This window comes from Nelumbo lutea, chromosome 1, assembly GCF_056320005.1.
Source record: "Nelumbo lutea isolate HS-2025 chromosome 1, American lotus-T2T, whole genome shotgun sequence".
Classification (NCBI taxonomy): Eukaryota; Viridiplantae; Streptophyta; class Magnoliopsida; order Proteales; family Nelumbonaceae; genus Nelumbo; species Nelumbo lutea.
Genome location: NC_142684.1, coordinates 215,310,391 through 215,330,483, shown reverse-complemented (window position 1 = coordinate 215,330,483; position 20,093 = coordinate 215,310,391). Strand labels below are relative to the sequence as shown.

The following is a 20,093-nucleotide window of genomic DNA, read 5'->3' as shown; positions in this document are numbered from 1 at the left end:
AAACTCTAACAATTCTCTAGAAAATATCAGAGAATAGAAAAAGGATTTAGGGAAAAAGACTTGGGGGAAGAAGAAGAAGAATTAGAAGGGCTGAAACGAAGAAGACAAATCTGTTTTCAACATTTCCTCTTGCTTCCACTGTTGTGCTTCTACTTTTGGTGAGAAATTACTTGTTTGTTATTTATTTTAATGATGGTTTCTGTTATTAGTATCCAAGAGTTTTCTTGAGGTTCATCATCTAGTTGTAACTAAATAGAAAAATATTGTACCACATTACCATTGCTGATAGTGGATGATTTAGACTTTTGTTACATGGTTTTAACCCTTCCATTGAGGGGTTTTTCATGGAAAAATTTGTGTCTATTACTGTTGCTTGCTCTGTTTTAGTTATTTATTTTATTGTTGTTGCATACTTGTTGTTTATTGGTTTAGATATCCCTTATTTTCACAAGGAAAAATATTGGTTTTATTCCCAACAAATAGCTCTTCGGCCACTTCTATTGGAATGACCTCTATGTTCTGTATCCACCCTTTAATATCTTCATCAAATAGAGGGTGTTCTTCGTGTTTGTCATAGAACTTGGAGGCTACAAGTTTGAACCCTTCAACGGTGCAGTAGGACAAGTGGATGTTCATATCCATACGATTAGATTGTAACAATGAGAGAGTCACTTGCAATACGAAAACAAATTACCCATGTTAATTAACTGCATGCAGAAGAGGTTAGAGTTTGAGACCCATAAATTCATAGCCCATCATTGTGGTCATAGGGGTTTCTTATTATGACTCTCATTTTTGTTGAGTCAAAGCTATAAGGCCCTAAAATCTCTCAACCCACTTATCATTATCCAATTTTGAATTAAAAATTGAATTTAGGAGGATAAAGATAAGTTGAGAGTGATTGACCAAATAGGGAATGTGGTTGATTCTAATAGATTGTTATAGAGGGAGTTCCTTAATAGGGGGAACTACCTACAAAATAGGTGGACAGGGTTCATTCTTTTTAGCTATTTTCTAAGAGAAAGGTTTTCCATTCATTCTTACTCACCACCAAATCCTCTTTGGTGGTACACATTCCATTGAGAAAGAATGCAAAATCTTTGCAAAATACCGCAAACTATTAGCCCATATTTAACGAGTCCACAAGGAGAAGGAGCACTCTACCAAGTGGAAAAGGGAGGGTTGATTGAATAGCTGATCAACCAACTTTTGGAACGTTCTACTTGGCTTGACATCGGAAAGGCAAAGGGAGAAAAAGGGGTTCATGGCAATGGGCTTTGCAGGTATGTTCCTTGTTTAAGTTTATTGTTTTGGCGCATGCTTGTTGACATTTAGTTTAGTTATAAAAATTTAGTTAATGGGTTTTGGTGATGTTGATTCCAAGACATGGCCTGATTTAAAGTTGTATTTGAGAGAAGATGCTGAAATGCAATGTGCCCATCAAGTAGGGAATTGGTGGCTTATTGGTTAATTATTTACATGAGATTTGTGTAGTACTATTGTTGATAAAATTGAGATGCCATGAATATTCTATTATTATTATTTTGATGGATGCAACTTTACTTACATCATTAAACTCGTTTGAGCCCACAAGTTGCAGTTGCAAAGGGCTGGCTGAATTACTATAGCAATTTGGTGAGGTCCATTTCTCTTGGACTGAAATGGCGTAACGGTCCATTAGAATTTAATTATGAATGTTTTGGGCTCAAATAAGTTTTGTGGTCCATAAAATAATAATAGAATATTTAAGAATACATGCTCACTCACGTATGGTGGTTTAATATGGATCAAGGATGTTCAAGCTAGCTACCTAATTGATTATTTCTACACACACCACACATTCTTGAGCTTAAGCTGTCGTTGTTTAAATTTAGATTTAAACTTAGGTGTGGCCAAAAGGCGAATGGTCATTGACATTGACAATTAGATGGAGGGAAATAGGTGTCAGTTAATTAGGGAATGGAGAAATCTCAAATACCCAAAAGTAAGAGACCTTCATACTCAAATTGACCCACACCTAGTTTACTTTTAGCGGTTTGCTACAACGCAATTAGGTTGGATGCCCAAAGGTAGACTTTATTGCATTTTACAATCGATTTAATAATTTGTTTTTTTGGTACTTAATCTTAACTTCTTAGACCTTAGTTCCATACCTCTATTGGAAGGAGACAATTTCCAAGAGTGGAAAGAAAGTCTTCTTATTGCCTTAGGTAGTGCAAGCCTGGACCTAGCAATACGGGTTAAAGAAAAGCCTGTTGTTATGGATGAGAGCACCAAATAAGAGAAGAACTTCTCGGAAATTGGGAAAAACTCAAATAGGCTGTGCAAAATGATAATCAACAAAAATATTAGAGGTGCAGTCTCTAACAAAGAGATAGTAAAAGAATACTTGGCTGAAGTAGAAGGACAGATTGAGGCCTCGGAGAAAATGGTTTCATAGAGCCTTCTTAACAAAATGGTTAATATGAAGTTTTCCAATTCCAAGACAATGAGAGAATACATATTAGAGATGAAGGACATAAGTGACAAGCTAAATGGTCTAGGTGTCACCGTTGCCCTTCCTAGTGGCCTTCGTGTTGAACTCTCTGCCTATAGAGTATGGACCCTTCAAGGTCTCTTACAACATACAAAGAGAGCAATGGAGTTTCAATAGACTAGCTATGTGTGTCCAAGTGGAAGAGAGATTAAGGCATGAGAAGCTGGAAACAACAAACCTTATGCTTAAGGACAAAGAGAAATGAAGTTTCAACGAAGGGCAATGTCAAAAAATGACCAAGGGAAAAGGGAAAGGTGTATCCGACATGCTTCTTCTATAAGAAAAAGGGTCATTTCAAGAGTGATTGCATTCGTTACAAGAAATGGTTGGAGAAGTAAAAAGACCAGAAGGGAAAGAATGCATATATAAATCTATCCCTTGTTTGTGAATCACATTTAGTAGAAGTCCATAAAGACTCTTAATGGATTGACTCTCGTTCCTCAATCCATGTTGCTAATACCTTGCAGGGGTTTCTAAAGATGTGAAAACCGAGCCCAAGTGAGTAGTACATTTATCTTGGAAATGGAGATCAACTTGAAGTAAAGGCTGTAGGGACATTAAAATTATTTCTTTCCACTGGTTTTGAGTTAATTTTAAACAAAACTATGTTTGCCCCTAGGTTTTCTAGGAATTTGATTTCAGTCTCCAAGTTAACTTTAGATGGTTTTAAATTAGTTTTTATTGGTTCAAAGTTTGAGTTATTTAAATCCAATGAATTACTTGGAAATAGTTTCTTAAATGACAACCTTTATAAGTTGGACTGCTCATTGCGTGAGACCAAATTGGTCTTAAGTTGCAATGCGGATATGAAAATGAGTTCTCATGAAAAGGACTTACTAACCTTATGGCATAAAAGGCTTGGTTACATATCGGTCAATCGACTCAAAAGGTTAATTAATGATGGGATATTGAAACCCATAGATATCACTAAGTTCTCCACTTATGTAAGTTGTATAAAGGAAAAACAAACTACTAAGAGGGAAATAAAGGCCACAAGAAGTAGTGCGATTTTAGACTTGATCAGTACAAATATATGTGGACCCCTACCTACTCCTTGCCTAGGTGGTCAGCAATACTTCATCATTATAATCGATGATCACTCTAGATATATGTATCTTTACCTATTGTATAAAAAATCAAGAGCCCTAGAGGCATTTAAAGCATTTAAAGCAGAGGTAGAGAAACAAATAGGAAAGACTATTAAAGTTGTAAGGGTTGATAGAGGTGGGGAGTATTATGGTAGATACACAAAAGTTGGTCAAAATCTGAGGGCCTTTGCTCTGTTTCTTCGAGAACATGGTATTGTCGCACAATACACTATGTTGGGTTCTCCTGATCAAAATGGTGTGACAGAAAGGAGAAATAGAACACTTATGGACATGGTGAGGAGTATGATGTGCAACTCCTCTCTACCACAAAATTGTGGGGGAAAGCCCTTAAAACTGTAGTATACATACTGAATCCCAATAAAGGTGGTTCCTAAGACACCTTTTGAACTGAGGGTTGGAAAGAAACCCAACCTAAATCATGTACACATTAAGGTATGTACAACTATCTCCTAGAAGGAAGGAGATAATGAAACTAATTTTGATAAAACACGCTAACATCCCCCCTCAAACTCAAGATTGTAATGTATCAGTCATTTGGAGTTTGCCAATGAGAGCACGAAAGCGAAGAGGAGAGTGAGCTTTGGTAAATATATCTGTAGATTGATCCTGGGATGGGACAGGAATAAGGCGAACAATATCATCAAGCACATGATGACGAATAAAGTGACAATCAGTCTCAATATGCTTAGTGCACTCATGAAATATGTCATTGTGGGCAATCTGTATGCTGCTACGATTGTCACAGTGAAGAGGGGTTGCAGATGAATGAGTAATTTCCATGTCATGGAGTAACCATCGTAACCATAGCAGCTCGGAGGTAGTGTTGGCAAGAGCTCGATATTCAGCTTCAGTATTGGAATGAGAAACAACTGTTTGCTTCTTACTATGCCAAGATATAAGAGAATCTCCAAGAAAGAAGCAATAACCAGTAGTGGAGCGTCTATCAGTAGGATCACCGGCCCAATCAGCATCAAAATATGTGATCAAATGAAGAGAGGAAGAACTAGAGTAGCGAAGTCCATGAAACAAAGTGCCCTTGACATAACGGATGATTCGAAGCACAACAACATAATGAGTAGTGCGAGGGGCAGACATGAACTGACTCACAATATGGACAGCATACGCAATATCAGGACGAGTAACAATAAGGTATACAAGACTGCCAACTAGTTGCCGATATAAGGTGCAGTCACTAAGAGGAGTACTGTCAGTGGCTGACAAATGGGCATTAGGCTCAATTGGAGTGTTAACAGTCTTAGTATCAGTTAGTCCTGCACGAGAAACAAGATCATTGGCATACTTGGCCTGAGACAGATAATATCCCGATTGGTCGGAGGAGACCTCAATGCCTAAGAAATAAATTAGTCAACCAAGATCTTTCATTTCAAACTGTTTGCTAAGAAAGGTCTTAAGAGCGGAAATTCCCTACAAATCATCGCCAGTAATTATCATGTCATCCACATAAAAGAGGAGAAGTACACAACCCTGAGAGGTCTTTCGGATGAACAAGGCATGATCATAAGTGCTAGATTGAAAACCAAACTGACAAACAGTAGAGCTAAATTTGGAGAACCATGCTCGAGGCGCCTGCTTAAGTCCATATAGAGCCTTACAGAGATGACAAACCTGATTAGGGAGATGATCATAACCAGGAGGGGGCTGCATATAATTCTCTTTAGAAATATCATCATTGAGAAAAGCATTCTTAACATCCATCTGAAATAACTACCAGTGCTTAGCTGCAACAATCGTAATAAGACTGCGAACAGAAGTTAGACGGGCTACTGGAGCAAAAGTCTCCTCATAATCAATGCCATACTCCTATGTAAACCCTTTAGCTACCAACCTAGCTTTATACCTTTCAATTGAACCATCTACCCAAGTCTTGATTTTGTAGACCCATTTGCAACCAATCACGGGTTTATCTGGAGGTAGGTCAACAAAATCCCAAGTATAAGTGTTTGTAAGAGCTTGAATTTCTTCTGCCATTGCTTTATGCCATAGAGGGTCAGTACTAGCCTCGCGATAGGTACAAGGCTCATATAAAGATGCAATGGTAGAATAACAATGAAAATCACGAAGAAGAATGGAATGTTTAGTGACCCTACCAAAGCGACAGAGTGAAACATTAGAATGAGCAGGGTCAAATTCATCAGGACGAATCAAGGGCTCAGAAGAGGGTAGAGCTGGAGGATCCATAGCCAAGGTAGATGCATCAGTAGAGGTTGCAGGTTGTGAAGTACTGTTAGAGCTATCAGATGAAGTAGTCGGACCTGCAGATAAATCATCAGGAAAAAACAAGATAGTAGGATCAGTAAAAAAAATGTGAAAGATGTCGTGGTAACTCGAAATGGGAAGATACTGGAAAACATTTTGTGTTCCCAAAAGGTAACATGACGAGATATGCGAAGTCGTTGGGAAAGAGGATCCCAACACCGATATCCTTTATGTTCAATACCATACCCGAGAAAACAACATAGACGTGCTTTTGGTTCCAATTTGGTATGTTCATGAGGTTGTAATAAAACAAAACAAGCACAACCAAATACATGAAGAGACTGGTAATTAGGGCAATGGCCATACAGTCGTTCATAAGGAGAAATGTTACCAATAATAGGAGAAGGAATGCGGTTGATGGTATAAAACAACAGTGAGGGCTGCTTCCCCCCAAAAATGTTCAGGACAAGAGGAAGATATTAAAATAGCTCGAACAGTATCAAGAATATGCCTATGTTTTCATTCTGCATGCCCATTTTGTTGAGAGGTACCAGGACAAGATCTATGAATGATAGTTCCATTTTGTGAAAGAAATTGCGTAAGGATAGAATTTCTATATTCCATGGCATTATCAGTGCAAAAAATTTTGATGATAGACGAAAACTAAGTTTTGATCATGGTGGCAAATTGAATATAAATTGCAGGTAATTCAGATTTATTACACATGAGATAAATCCATGTATATCGAGAGAAATCATCACTGAAGATCACAAAATAACGCGAATCACCCATGGTATTATGAGGCGAAGGGCCCCAAATATCAGAATGGATAAGGTCAAAAGGTGCAAGAGAAACATAATTACTTATAGTGAAAGGCAAAGCATGATGTTTTGAAAGAGGACATGAAACACAATCAAAGTCTGATGTTTTAATAAGACCCAAACATCCATTAGAAATTAAAGATCCTAATTTAGAGGTAGAAATGTGACCAAGACGAGAATGCCAAACACTAGAGGTGACAACAGCAACAAGAGATGGTAATTGAAGAGATGATAGCTCAAACAGTTTCCCAACCTTACGATTTGTCCCAATGATTTTCCCTATCCATGGATCCTACACAGTACAACCACGACTTGAGAAATGTAGTTCAAAACCAAATTCACATAATTGTCCAACAGATATAAGATTTAGAGATAATTTAGGTACCAAAAAAGTGTTAGGAAGTGACAAACGAGATGCTAAAACAGTGCCTACACTTTTGATAGTTAAGGTGGAACTATCGGCAGTATGAACAATTGGTGCAATAGAAGGATGTGACTTGGAAATAAATAGTGATGAATTGGATGTCATATGATTGCAACAGGCAGAATCAAAATACCATGATGAGGTAGTACCTGGAGTGACGGACAAGACTGAATTAGAAGGCATACCAGAATCAAGTTGGAGCTGGTGAAGAAGAGCTTGGAGTTTTCTAAGAGAAAATTTTGGAGGTGTTATCAGAAGAATTCTCTGTAGCAGCAGTTGCAGTAGAACTTGAAGCCTGAGAACCTAAGGATGAGGACTTCTGTCCAGATGCCTTTTTGGCTTGCAAGCGGCGACACTCAGAAATAGTGTGACCAGTCTTCTTGCAATAATTGCAGAAAGTCCGTTTTGAAGATTTAGTTGAAGAAGTAGCAGACGTACCCGGAGTAGTAAGAACAACATCAGTAGATAATAAGGATCGCTCATCTCGAAGTGTTTTTAGATGAGTTTCTTCATAGAGCGAATCTTTGATCACAACTTCAAGAGGCAATGTGCTACGATGAAGTAGAGTACCGCTAATAGGTTCATATTCATCCCTGAGAGTCATCAAAAGATGCAAAACACGTTGGCGATCGCGAAGCTTGGAATAAGTAGTAGTTGCAGAGGTACTATCCCATTCAGGTTCACACTGTGCTAACTGATCCCAAAGAACTTGTAATTCAGAGACATAACTGTGAATGGTCTGTTCAGGTTGCTGCTTCATACGGTGAAGACGCCTATAGAGCTGAAACTAATGCACATCATCAGAAATAGAACAACGAACTTGTAAGAAATCCCATACCTCTTTAGGAGAGTCATATCTGCGAAATTCCAACTTGATGTTTGCAATACAAGTATTGCGAAACCAAGTTAATATTTGATGATTTTTCCCGTCCCACTTTTCTACTCGTTAAGCAAATTTATCTTCTGTTTCATCAGCAACTTTAGTAGGTTTGGGAATCTCACCCGTCACATATCGCCATAGAAGATGTCCCTTGAGAAAACTACACATCTCTTGGGACCATAAATCATAATTTGAGCCATTGAAGGTAACAGTGATGGGATGAGAGATATGTTGAGCAGCTTCAGACGAATCCATGAGGAGAAACACAAAACTCTAGAGCAACGCAAATCATGGGAAAAGAAACAAGGCAGACTCGGGGCTCTCGCTCAGGCTCAGGCTCAGGCTCAGACCCGTGTTCCTTTTCTTGCTTTCTTCAGTTAATTCAGTTTCTGTCTTCCCCCAACTAAGCCTTAGCGACCAACTCAGACAACAACAATGACGAGTCAAGCGATTGAGAATTACAGAGAGAAGGCGGAGATGCTCTCTGCAAGAAGAAATCACTGCAGCTTCTAGAGGAGATATCGCTGCCCAAGAGTCTGTTGCTACTAGACGACATGGAGGAGATGGGCTACAATAGGGAAACTAGGTTCGTCTGGCTTAAGGAGGAAGAACACAACACACCTTCAAGTGCACAAGAAGCAGGTCTCGTACGCGAATGAGATTATCGCCTTCTTGGAGAACCACCGAATGAAGAAGCTGATCAGCATCAAGAGTAAGGAGCTCCTGATTCGGGTTGGGTCACCCTCTGGGATATCTACCTCGATGACCCTGTTTCTGGTAAGATCTCGTTAAAAACGCTGGCCGTTGGTCTAGTCATAGAGGATCCAAAATTGTTCCACAGCCAACCGGAGTAGAGGAGTCGTCGGTCTGGTCGCAGACTTGGAAGACGAAGGATCCAAGCTTCAATTCTCTGTTTACCTCTGTACCGAGCGACGGAGCAGGAAGACCCTTGTGAAACACAGACGAGAATAACAACTAGGCGCTTTTCGTGATTATCCTCGAAGCTGGATCGACAAGCTTCCGTGCTCCAGATGGCAAACTCCAGATTACCCTGCTTCCGGGCTTGAAGAAGAAGAAGCAAACGAGAATTGAACTCAGTTTTCTGCGTGCACCAGAAGTCGTGTACAGGACGATGATCACGATGGGCGGTTATGCGAGGGAGCTAGCCTTCAACCCGAGGTGCTACAATAATCGGTGCAACGACAGTGTGCACTCATGAGAGGGCACCGACGAAGCTCAAGTGGAGGGACGGATCCGATAAAGTGTCACAGGCTCTGATACCATGATACGAACCAAGAAGGATGATACGAACCAAGAAGGATAGATGGAGAAGATAATAGTTTCTCTTGATGTGTATATTCAATAGGCTACAACTCTATTTATGATAAAGCTAATTATAATAGGGATACAATAGGGAGACAAGGTCGGTGACCTAAAGAGGATACAATAAGGAAAGAAGAGAAGATAAGGTATATACAGTTATCTTCTAAAAGGAAGGAGATAATAAAACTAATTTTGATAGAATACGCTAACAAACACAATATGAAAAGGAAGACATGGAGAAAGTTCCTATGCATCTACAATTGGGAGCCTCATGTACGCACAAGTGTGCACAAGACCTTTGCAATAGGAGTGTTGGGTAGATTTCAAAGCAATCCATGGAGTGAACACTGGAGACCAGCCAAAAAGGCATTTAGATATTTACAAGGAAATAAGGACTATTTGCTTACTTATACAAAAGTAGACAAACTAGAGTTGTTGGTTTTTACGAACTTACATTTCGTTGGGTGCACCAATAGTAAAGCCTTGACGTTAGGATATATATTTTTGCTTGTGGGAGGAGTTGTGTCATGGAAAAGTACTAAGCAAAAGCTTAGAGCATCCTCTACGATGGAGACAGAATTCATAAGATGTCATGATGCCATGACACATGCAATTTGGTTAAAGAATTTTATCACAAGACTGAGTGCCTTAGTGCTTGACTATGTGGATAAACCGATAAAGTTGTTCTATGACAATTCTGAAGGTGTGTTCTTTTCAAAGAACAACAAAAGTAAGTAGTAGTCAAAGTAAATATATTGACTTAAAGTACTTAGTAGTGAGGGATAGATTGCAAGAATGGAAAATCATCATCAAACATATAAGAACTGAACTTATGATTGCTGATCCGATAACTAAGGGGTTGTCCTCTAATGTGTTTATAGGTCATGTTAAAAACATGGGAATTATCAATTCTTTCATAGACTCAACATGATGACACATGTCAATAATTGATTCTTCTGCTCTAGTAGTCTTGCAACTGTCTAATGCATACATATTATTACAATAGACAGGTATAAAAACACAATTAGGACCGGTATATATGTATAATCCACTACATTGAGGGTTAGAAGTGTAGTCATCATGATGCATGGATGGAAACCCCATTTTTAAGAAAAAATGCCATGATTTGAGTTTAAATAAGTAATTACCTATGTGAGATTGAGAATCACCATGAGCTCTGATCAAGCTGTGTCCTTCCATTGTTGACCACACTTGGGCCAAGTGAGAGATTGTTAGTGTAGGACCCATAAATTCATAGCTCATTGTCGTGGTCATAGGGGGTCCCTACTAAGACTCTCATTTTAGTTGAGTCAAAGTTATATGGCCCTAAAATCTCTCAACCCCCTTATCATTATCCAATTTTGAATTTAAAATTGAATTTAGGAGGATAAGGATAAGTGGGGAGTAGTTAAACAAACAAGGGATGTGGTTGATTCTAATAGACTGTTATAGAGGGAATTCCTTAATGGGGGGAACTACTTACAAAATAGGTGGATAAAGATTTCTCATTCATTCTTACTCTTACTACGGAACCCCCCTTTGAGAAGAAAGAAAAGAAATAGTGAAAAAGGGAGAAATAGCTCTAGCCTCTCTAATCTAGCACAAGTAAGTGCAAATTCCATTAAGAAAGAATACAAAACCTATGCAAAATGCTACAAACTGCCCATATTCAACGAGTCCACAAGGAGAAGGAGCACTATACCAAGCAGCAAAACGAGGGTGAATTCAATAGTTGATCAACCAACTTTTGGAACGTTCTACTTTGGCTTGACATCGAAAAGACAAAGGGAGAAAAAGGGGTTCATGGAAATGGGCTCTGCAGGTATATTCCTTGTTTACGTTTATTGTTTTGGTGCATGCCTGTTGACATTCAGTTAACCTATAGAAGAAGTCATGTATGTACTGCAATCTATATCCTCAATTACAAGTTTGGACCAATTTTCCGTCACTGCTAACAATCCCTCCTCTTCACAAAGTTATCTAAATCGTCTATCAATGTCTTGTTGAGTTCAGGATCCATCGTTGTGATACAATAAGGGTCCAAGTGTATGAAGCTTTACTACCATTTCCCTATATCTCTTGTTGAGCAAATGAGCCAGAGAGGGCGGTGTCATCCAAAATTGACCCTATTTGGACATTTTTTCAGCAACCAGAAAATATATTACTAATGAATAATCCACGCTATGAAAGTCCCCAGCAGCAATTGTATTGCCTCCATCCATAAGGATGATATAGGCACGGATGTGCTTATTTGATTAAAGACTGAAGATAGGTTGGGCGATATGAGCCATATGGGCTTATGGGTATAGGGAGTTGGGAAGGACTGGCAGATGGGTTAGAAAATTCAGACAGCGCACTGCATAATTTTATATTCTACTAGTATTTGGCATTAATCTACAGTAAAGATTCATCCTACTTGTACGGTGGGGCTCAGAAGTGGTGGGTTGAACAAGGAAGGAGCTTTGGAATAAGGCTTATCTATATTTGTACCATATCTACTGTACAATTGGGACACTTGCCTTCCAAAGAGGCTTCAAGCTTCATGGAAAAGTGTAAATAGCCAACAAGTACAAATGGGGATTTGGAAAGGGAAGAAAGGACAATGCATAATGTACCAATGGCCCCTTTTTTCTTTTTCGTCACATGGTGCTTACTCTATCAACCAATATGTAATGTATATTTTTATGGTTTGTCTGTTTGATATGTCTGCTATTAATTCAAAATATAGTTGTGGGTTGGTCTAGATTCTTAACTCACATTTGACACCATTCAATACCTCCATTACATTTGCCAGTTTCTCAGTCCGAGTCTGACTACATATGATACCAACTTCCTCTCTTCTATGCATGTTTGAACTCATCCAAATTCCCAATACATCTGCCTGCAGTTAATGGGAAACCCTCAACTTGAGATACAATTAATTTAATTAGTTTTGACAAGCTTACACCGAAATTCCTCCACTAAAAAGTAAACCCAAAACCCTCTTAATTAAGGGGCCGTGTGTAAGTAAATTAATGAAAAGCTCCATGCTTCTCCCCGGCTCCATCACCTCCATCGATTCCTTCTGAGTCTTGTGCTCTTTCTTGTACGTTCATTCCGATCCCGCCCATCTCTCTTGCCGATTTTCTGCCTTTTTTGGTCTTGACAATCAGCTTCTTTTCCTTGCTCATCCTTGACCATATCATTTTCCATTTTCTTTCGCTTTAGGAAATTGATTACTCCAGCCATGGCAGTGTCTGCTTGGTCACTCTTCATTAGCTCCTCTGCCAACTCTGCAGGGGTGACCTCTGTCTTCTCTATCAGCTCTTCAATCTCTCCATGTAGAGGGTGATCGTGTATGCCATGGTAGTTGGAAGCTAGAAGCTTGAACCCTTTAGGAGTGCAGTAGGACATATGAATGTGCATGTCCATACGACCAGGGCGCAACAGTGCAGGGTCTAGCCGATCCTTGTGGTTGGTGGTGAAGACAATAATCCGCTCATCTCCACAGCTCGACCATAGCCCATCTATGAAGTTGAGTATCCCTGAAAGAGTCAACTAAACACCAAGAAAAACAAATAGCTTTTAATACTGCACCACGTCGAAACCATCTATCTATCTCAGAAACTACTAACCTGTTCACTTGAAACGTCACATCCAACCTCGAGCTGTCGATCACGCAATTGAACACTGCAATCGATATCCTCAATCACAAGTATGGATCGATTTGCCGTGGCAACCAGCAGCCTCCTGAGTTCCGAATCATGCCGGAGTTGGGAAAGCTCCAGGTCGTAGATGTCAAAATTCAGGTAGTTGGCCATGGCAGCAATCAAGCTAGACTTGCCGGTACCAGGAGGGCCGTATAACAGATACCCACGTTTCCAAGCTTTCCCCACCTTTTTATAGAAGTCCCTCCGCTTCACGAACCTGTCCAGATCATCTATCAATGCCTTCTTGAGCTCAGGATCCATCGCCAGCGTGTTGAACGTAGCTGGGTGATCGAGATTGATTGATCCCCATACACCTCCGCCTCCGCCTCCTCCCATGTCGTCGTAGAAGAAGCCGAGAGTATGAAGCTTTACTACCTTTTTACCCTCCTTGAGTGCCTTCGATTTGCTTAACACAAATGGCAAGTAAAAATCCAGCACCTTTTCTCTGTATTTCTTGTTGAATCTGAGCTCAAAGTATCGCTCTGTGCTGCCAGTCCTCTCGTTATCAGAGCAAACGAATTTCCATTTGAGCTCAACTCCTTCGAAGGCATCCACGACCTCTTCGCCTTTCTCTATTGTGATGGTGAGGTTTTTTTCTCTGGGAGCCTTGCACACCTTTAGACGTTCGATCGAGGGGGTGATCTTGGTGCTGAGGTACAACTCGGCCGCCTCATAGACTTGATTGCGGGTGATCCCACTGAATTCTTCGAAGATGACCGTGAGCTGAGAAAGCCGAGGGGAGAAGAGGTAGCGGAGGCCCGAGAAAATGTAGTCTTGGAGCTGATAGGGTATGAACTCGTTGGCCATCGACCGAATGAGCATGGTGGAAGCGGCCAAGGAGGCGTAGGCTGATAGCATTGTTGACACTGAAGGCATTTCTGAAAGTGAGAACATGTTTAGTTTAGTGCTGCTCGGGAGATGGATGAAGAGAGTTGCTATTGGCTTCCATGGATTAATTGATCAGTTCAATTGTATTGTATATAAAAAGTTGTGGCTCTCGGTCTCGGCCTCTTCTTTTGGACCTTTTTGGTTGGCTTACGAAGATGAGACACGTCTGCTTTAATTCAGGTCCTGCTTCTTCTGAAAAGTGGGTCTCCCTCTGTCCCCAGTACAAGATAGTGGTGAAAGGAAGTTCTACTTCTACACATTTCTACAAACAGATTGATGATTCAATAAACGCGATCTGAACAGTCAGTGGGCCTCTCTCCCCCTGTATCTGTTTCAGTTTCAATGCATAAGAGATAAGACACAAGTAGAAGGTACTGTACGAGAATTCATTGGATCACCGAACTATATGACGATGGATGGGACACGGACCTAACGACAGATTAAAACTGAAGATTCTAACCTTCCTCCCCAAGTAATCTGTGTATGGCGCTTGCTTGAGTGTGTATGTGTGTGTTGTGACACCAACATAACATTGCGTCCATCTCCCGCTACTAAAGCTACCTCTCTTTCAGAAAAAGAAAGGGGTTAAATTAAAATACATTTGAGAGTGATTTGAGCACTACTGTACATATCTAAAAGTAGTGTTTTTGTTTTCTGAATTTAAGTCAGAGGGTAGTTCATATTCTTTAAGCACAAATCAAATGTTCTTTTACTTTCTTTTGTTTTTTAAAGTTGGTTAAAGAAAACCCAGTCCAGAGATTTCTGATTCTGATGAGGTTTCTTCCAAAATGGGTTATAAGTGGTTGAAATGAATGATTTAATTTGTTGCTTTATTACACCAAATATTTTATTCTGTGAGTGAAAATGTTGAATGCAGATCTGCCAGTTACCTGAGAATCATTGCAGTATACCTAATAAGTCGAATTCATCTATCCCAGTCGAATGTAAATGCTTTCCTGCATGCAACTACTATCATGCTTTTCAGTGTAGTTGCAGAAGAGAGGAAGGGGGCCATTGCTTGCTCTGTACTGGTAGCTGACAAGTGTGAATGCCGTTCGAGCTTGAGAGTACGTAGCCACTTTGTGTGAAAAAATGCAGTTCTGGTTCGTATCTAGTCTAATACTTTTTTTATGCAGTGGAGAGAGAGAGAGAGCTTTGGTGGTAGAGATGCAAACTGGTTCGTGTAGTGGCTTTAACCATGAAAAAAAAGAGGGAATTGAAGGAGATTCATGGGATTGGATATATGGGAAATGAAGAAGATCATCATCTTTTGACCTGCGCTTTGATTGGGTATAACCACAAAGGTACACTTAGATTTATGTGGATCCCAATCTAAATCTAAAGTCAATTGTTCAATCAGAAATTCAACCTAATTTAGTAAATTTCCCAAGTAAAAAAGAAAAACCCAGCTCTAAAGCTTCAAGTTCAATCCTCCTTATCAAATTACACTTTACAGCCCTTCTGTGATTACAGAATCAGAATGAAATTATCCTTTTGCTATAAGTGCTAATTTGAACGTGCTTTTTACTATGTTAGTGCCTACATGGGATGGGCTGAATTCACATTTTTTTGACCCACCTTTTAAATTAATTCGTATTTGATCTTCACAAAACCGTCCTCACACTATTCTCATAACCACTTGCAGCCGTACATAGAGAATATCTGTCTTTGTATGTTTTTTATTTCTGGGGAGATATTCACAATGACAGTTCACATGTTCAAGTCCAGACTCAATGCCTTTTCTATTTTAATTCTGCATTATGTGTGGACTGTCAACTGGTTCTGTTTCTTTAAGGCTACATTTGTATTGTACTCTTAGGCTACGTTTACTTGGAGTGCGATCTTATTTGTACTAGTACAAATGTATGAGGGTGCAAAAGAAAATAATGCAAATTCTGGTTTAATTTTGTTTTGATTTAATTTCATGTTTTTTTTTATTTCATTTGCATTCCAATTAATCAAACAAAATAAGATAAATTTTGAAACAACAATAAATTAGAATTCGCATTTCAAATCATTTGCACTACCATAATTTTGCATCAGTGCAAATTTATTTGTGCTACAACCAAACACATCATAAGGGGAAAACATGGGAATAGAGAGTAGAAGAGAGGGGAATAGATGAGAATGAGTTGGGCGGTCTACTTGGTAGTACTGCTACGGTGGATAATAATGCATAAGTATGGGAGATGTTCTCAATGCTTGGTGGGATGTGCCTGTGAGGTCGGTGTGAGGTGCCATGTGTGAGGAGCAGATACAAGTTCGAGAGAAACGGGGATTGATCACAGGCGCTAAATCCCAATTTCCCATTACTTTTGGAGTCTGAGTCTCCTGCCCACAAAAACTGTTCACGTCTACCCACATAATATCACGGCCACACATGGAGAAAATTTCATCCTCCTACATAGTATTATGTAGGGGGAGATGTTCCCAATTCACGAGGGTTGGTGTGTTGTGGGTAGACATGAGCAGGAGATCCGGATTTATAATTTTGAAATGAAAAAAAGTGAATGACATGATACAATTTTATTGGAGTGTCCATGTAGTAGGTGGACCAAATGGTCCACAGAATGTAAGCTCGAATGGGCCAGAGTGGGTATTTTACTTGGTAGTAACGGCAATTAGGGCTACCAGCACCCGGCTTATTCCGCACCCCAGGCTTGATAATATACGTTTGTGCCTAAAATTTTTTGAGCCGGGCAGAAATGATCAAGCCTACGTGGTCGGGAAGTGCCAGCCACTGACCTGATTTAACCCAACCGTTGTGTTTTGGATGGGATGCACCAGGAATTCAGGAAATTGAGTTGGGCTTGGGCCTAAATGTAATTTGGGCTTGATTTTGGTAACGTTAATTCAATTAGTCGTACGGCCATCCTGTGAGTGAGAGATCCACCTCCGAATTAATTTGGATTAACTGAATAACAGTTTAGGCTGCATTTTGGCATTCCTTATTTTAAGGATTTATCTTATTTTTGCTGTTATATGAATACTTAAGGAGATAAATCCTTAAAATAAGGAATGCCAAATGCAGCCTTAAATGGATTGTGGAACCAATCATAAAATGTATGAGACTCACAAGTGAGAGATTAATGGGATGTGGAATTAATAATTGAGAGTAAAAGTATAATGTTTTTTTCAAAAAAAAAAAAAAAAAAAAAAGAAGTGACCAACTTAACAACACCACGCCAATGATTCAGTGGTCGTAAGGCTGCAAGCGGATTGGATCTAGTTACATTTGCATCCGATCCAATGGTCAAACCATTGGATCCAAATCCAATCCATCCATCTCATTGTATGAATCCCCCGTAATGTGTATTATGAAAAAACAAAAAGGAAAGAAAGAAAACTCCACTAAGGCCCACAGACGCAAGCAGGACATACACACTCATACTGGTACAGCCCTAGTGCGTCTGCGCAATGGGAGTGATGCCGAGCGACAATCTCAAGTGCTAGGACTTTTACAAAGTTTTAGAGAATGAAGCTAGGTTCGAAGTTGTGGTGACAAGGTGGCTTGATATTCCTTGGTTCCAACAAAAAGCTACCCAACAGGTTATATTCGAACTCGATTCTATACTAAACGGACGACAACCAAAATGAGGGAAAAAACATTCTAAACTTCACACACAAGTTAAGGACAAGGGGGAGGGGGGGTTGCCTGTGTCAAACTTGACTCCAGGATCACGGGCCTCAGGCAAGGCTGGGTTGGCTAGCCAGGCAACTGGGCCTGGGCCTCGGTTTTTATGTAAAGGCCAGTGATTGTAGGCTGCAGGGTTGGGCTGAAAGAATACATTGTGTTCAAAGATGAAGGATTATAGGTCCAAGCGTCCAACACAGGCCTTTCGCTTTCAAATTCTCAATTCATGGTCTTAGTCCCACTGCTTCCTGAATTCTGGATGGTATCGCTTTTTGGAGGCAACGTCCAAATGGGGAAGTCTGGATACTAATTGGGGCACCGAACCCCCCACCCTACTCCCTTTTCTGTATTTTGTCTTAATCCAGAATCCAGATACAGGCTTAACACCCTTTGTATTAGAAGTCCAATCATATTTTGGTTAAATCGCCAGAATTCTTTTCTTTTTGTATAAAACCTATCATAGTAAATAATACACACTACTACACTGTAAAATATTTTATACTCCTTCGTAATTACACATGACCCAAAATATCCTTTCAGGTTATATGTCTTCTCACACATTTTTTTTTTCTCACTGGCGTTCATATGTTGTAGTACCTTAATCATCTTACAAGTTTATTTTGGGCTGAGCCAGCCTATATCCTCCTGATTTACTCAACCCGAGCATTGAGCAAACTGGGCTTTGGAATATATATAGGGTAATTCACACTTTATAGTTTCACGTATTTACTTAAACCTATCATTTATGCTGAGTTTGGAAGGAATAAAAATGCAAATATGTAGAGTGCAAAACCTTATATTTTATATTATTTTGTATGTATTTATGTTGTACATATTTGCATTTATACTGCTTTCAAACTGAGCCATAGTTTTCATTTTACTAATACATCCCCCTACTACCTATTTACTTAATTGACCTGATGAAGGAAGATTTGGCCCGACCTCTCTATTATGTGACAAGTGGCAGAAACAACAGCTCGGCAAAAGGGGCCAAGCCTAGGCGGGAACAAGGGGACACACTTCGCCGAACTGACCCTTGTAACAGCTCGGGATACACTTCGCCGAACTGACCCACCTTGTAACAGCTCGGGATACACTTCGCCAAACTGACCCACCTTGTAACAGCTCGGGATACACCTCGCCGAACTGACCTGCCCTATAGATACCTCCAAGCTCAAGACCGCCTCGCTCAGCACTTCGCATCACCTTCTGGGCACCAAAACCAAACAAGTCGTACCATGCCTGACACTAGGGAAGTCCGTGCCCGAGGGCGCCACGCCTGACTGACTTGGGATCTGACGTTTGGCAGCAGCACTCTAAACGGCCACCTGCCACCGCCACTGACACCGCCATCTCCAGTTAGACGGTTAGGCAGTGACGGTTCTGTCTCAGCAGAAAGGACGATGGCCGAATTGACAAGCACAAGGGTAATCATACCCGATCTGACAAGGGCCTCGGGACGAGTACACGAAGTGACTATAAGAGCCCCCTGCCCCCCGACAACGGAGGTATGCAAACTATGCGCTATCTGGTATTACCTTGCTTTTGAAGGATTCTAACTTGAGCTTCGGAGCCTCTACACCGGGTTCCCCCCGGAGCTTTCCCATCTCCTCCGTTTCAGGTTCCCTGCTACCCCGTTCGGAAGCAAGGCAACGGACAGCTAAGACCAGCCGGATCGTGCTCCATCAATTGGCGCCGTCTGTGGGAAACGCTTCAAAAAGCCTCCCTCCAAACTTCGATAACCCCTTTTTCTTCAAAAAACCCAACACTCATGGCCTCCTCCAGCAACACCGGACGTGGCACGGAGACAAACGCCACTGGGGAGCAACTTCAGGTCCCCGTAGTGTGCGTTGGACAGTTCACCATCCCCCTTTCGGCGGATGGGATCCCCATCTTGAACGCGCCACAAGCAGTGGCACCCGTAAACCCTCCTACCACAAGCGTCCCCTTTCCTCTCCCCATTGAGACAACCTTCACTGAACCAACTGTCGTCCCCCTGGCAGCTAGCCAAAACCGATGGAGGACCTGATGCAGTGCATGCGGGCAATGCAAGCCCAAATGCAACAGTTCCAGCAACACCAGCTTCACCAGCACCAAGTGCTGCACAACATCTCCCAGTATCACTATCAACAGCAATTCCCCCAACTGCCACTGAACCAACCACTACTTCCACCTCGCCACCCCGCTCCGAGGCCGGTCAAGGCCTCCTCGCAGGATGGGCGCCCCCGCCAGGCGAAGGCCTCCCGGCCCCAGAACCACCCCAACAGCCAGGCCTCGTCCCCAGGCCGAAGAGAGAAAAATGTCATCCCCGCCTCGCAACCCGCAAGCGGGTCGGGAACCTCGCCCGCGAGGTCGGCACCCCAGCGCTCCAAGCCCGTGCTCCCGCTCACCGAAAACCGATTCAGCGCCCTGGCGGCAGACTACCAGCATTCCGGGCCCATCGAGCTCGGTAACATGGAGGCCAGCAGCGCCAGCACAAGGCCCGCTCAACGGCGAAGGCGCCGGTGAAGTCGCCGAACCGCCACCCGCGCCTTGTAGGAATTCAGAGGCAAAGACACGAGCTCGGGCGAGG

The 20,093-nt window shown here is 41.2% G+C and overlaps 1 protein-coding gene and 1 long non-coding RNA gene across 2 annotated transcripts; one reads left to right on the top strand and one right to left on the bottom strand.

Annotated features, from left to right (window-relative positions):
* The first annotated feature begins 1,087 nt into the window (after positions 1-1,087).
* LOC148880931 (uncharacterized) lies at positions 1,088-15,807 on the top strand. The gene is made up of 3 exons (XR_016104675.1): positions 1,088-1,283; positions 14,765-14,954; positions 15,024-15,807. It is a non-coding gene; the product is annotated as an uncharacterized LOC148880931 (long non-coding RNA).
* Positions 12,027-14,022, bottom strand: LOC148880932 (AAA-ATPase At3g50940-like). Its single transcript, XM_088963031.1, has 2 exons — positions 12,925-14,022; positions 12,027-12,847 (listed from the first exon to the last, which is right to left on the bottom strand). Exons 1-2 carry the CDS (start codon positions 13,891-13,893, stop codon positions 12,356-12,358), a joined length of 1,461 nt encoding a protein of 486 aa, XP_088819157.1. The 5' UTR covers positions 13,894-14,022; the 3' UTR covers positions 12,027-12,355.
* Positions 15,808-20,093: the final 4,286 nt, after the last annotated feature.

What these genes read in the sequence shown, in the direction of transcription:
- LOC148880932 (XM_088963031.1), bottom strand. Translation starts at nt 13,893, where the DNA reads ATGTTCTCACTTTCAGAAATGCCTTCAGTGTCAACAATGCTATCAGCC. An exon ending in GTGACGTTTCAAGTGAACAG is followed by an intron (nt 12,848 to 12,924) that starts GTTAGTAGTTTC and finishes CTTGGTGTTTAG; the next exon opens with TTGACTCTTTCAGGGATACT.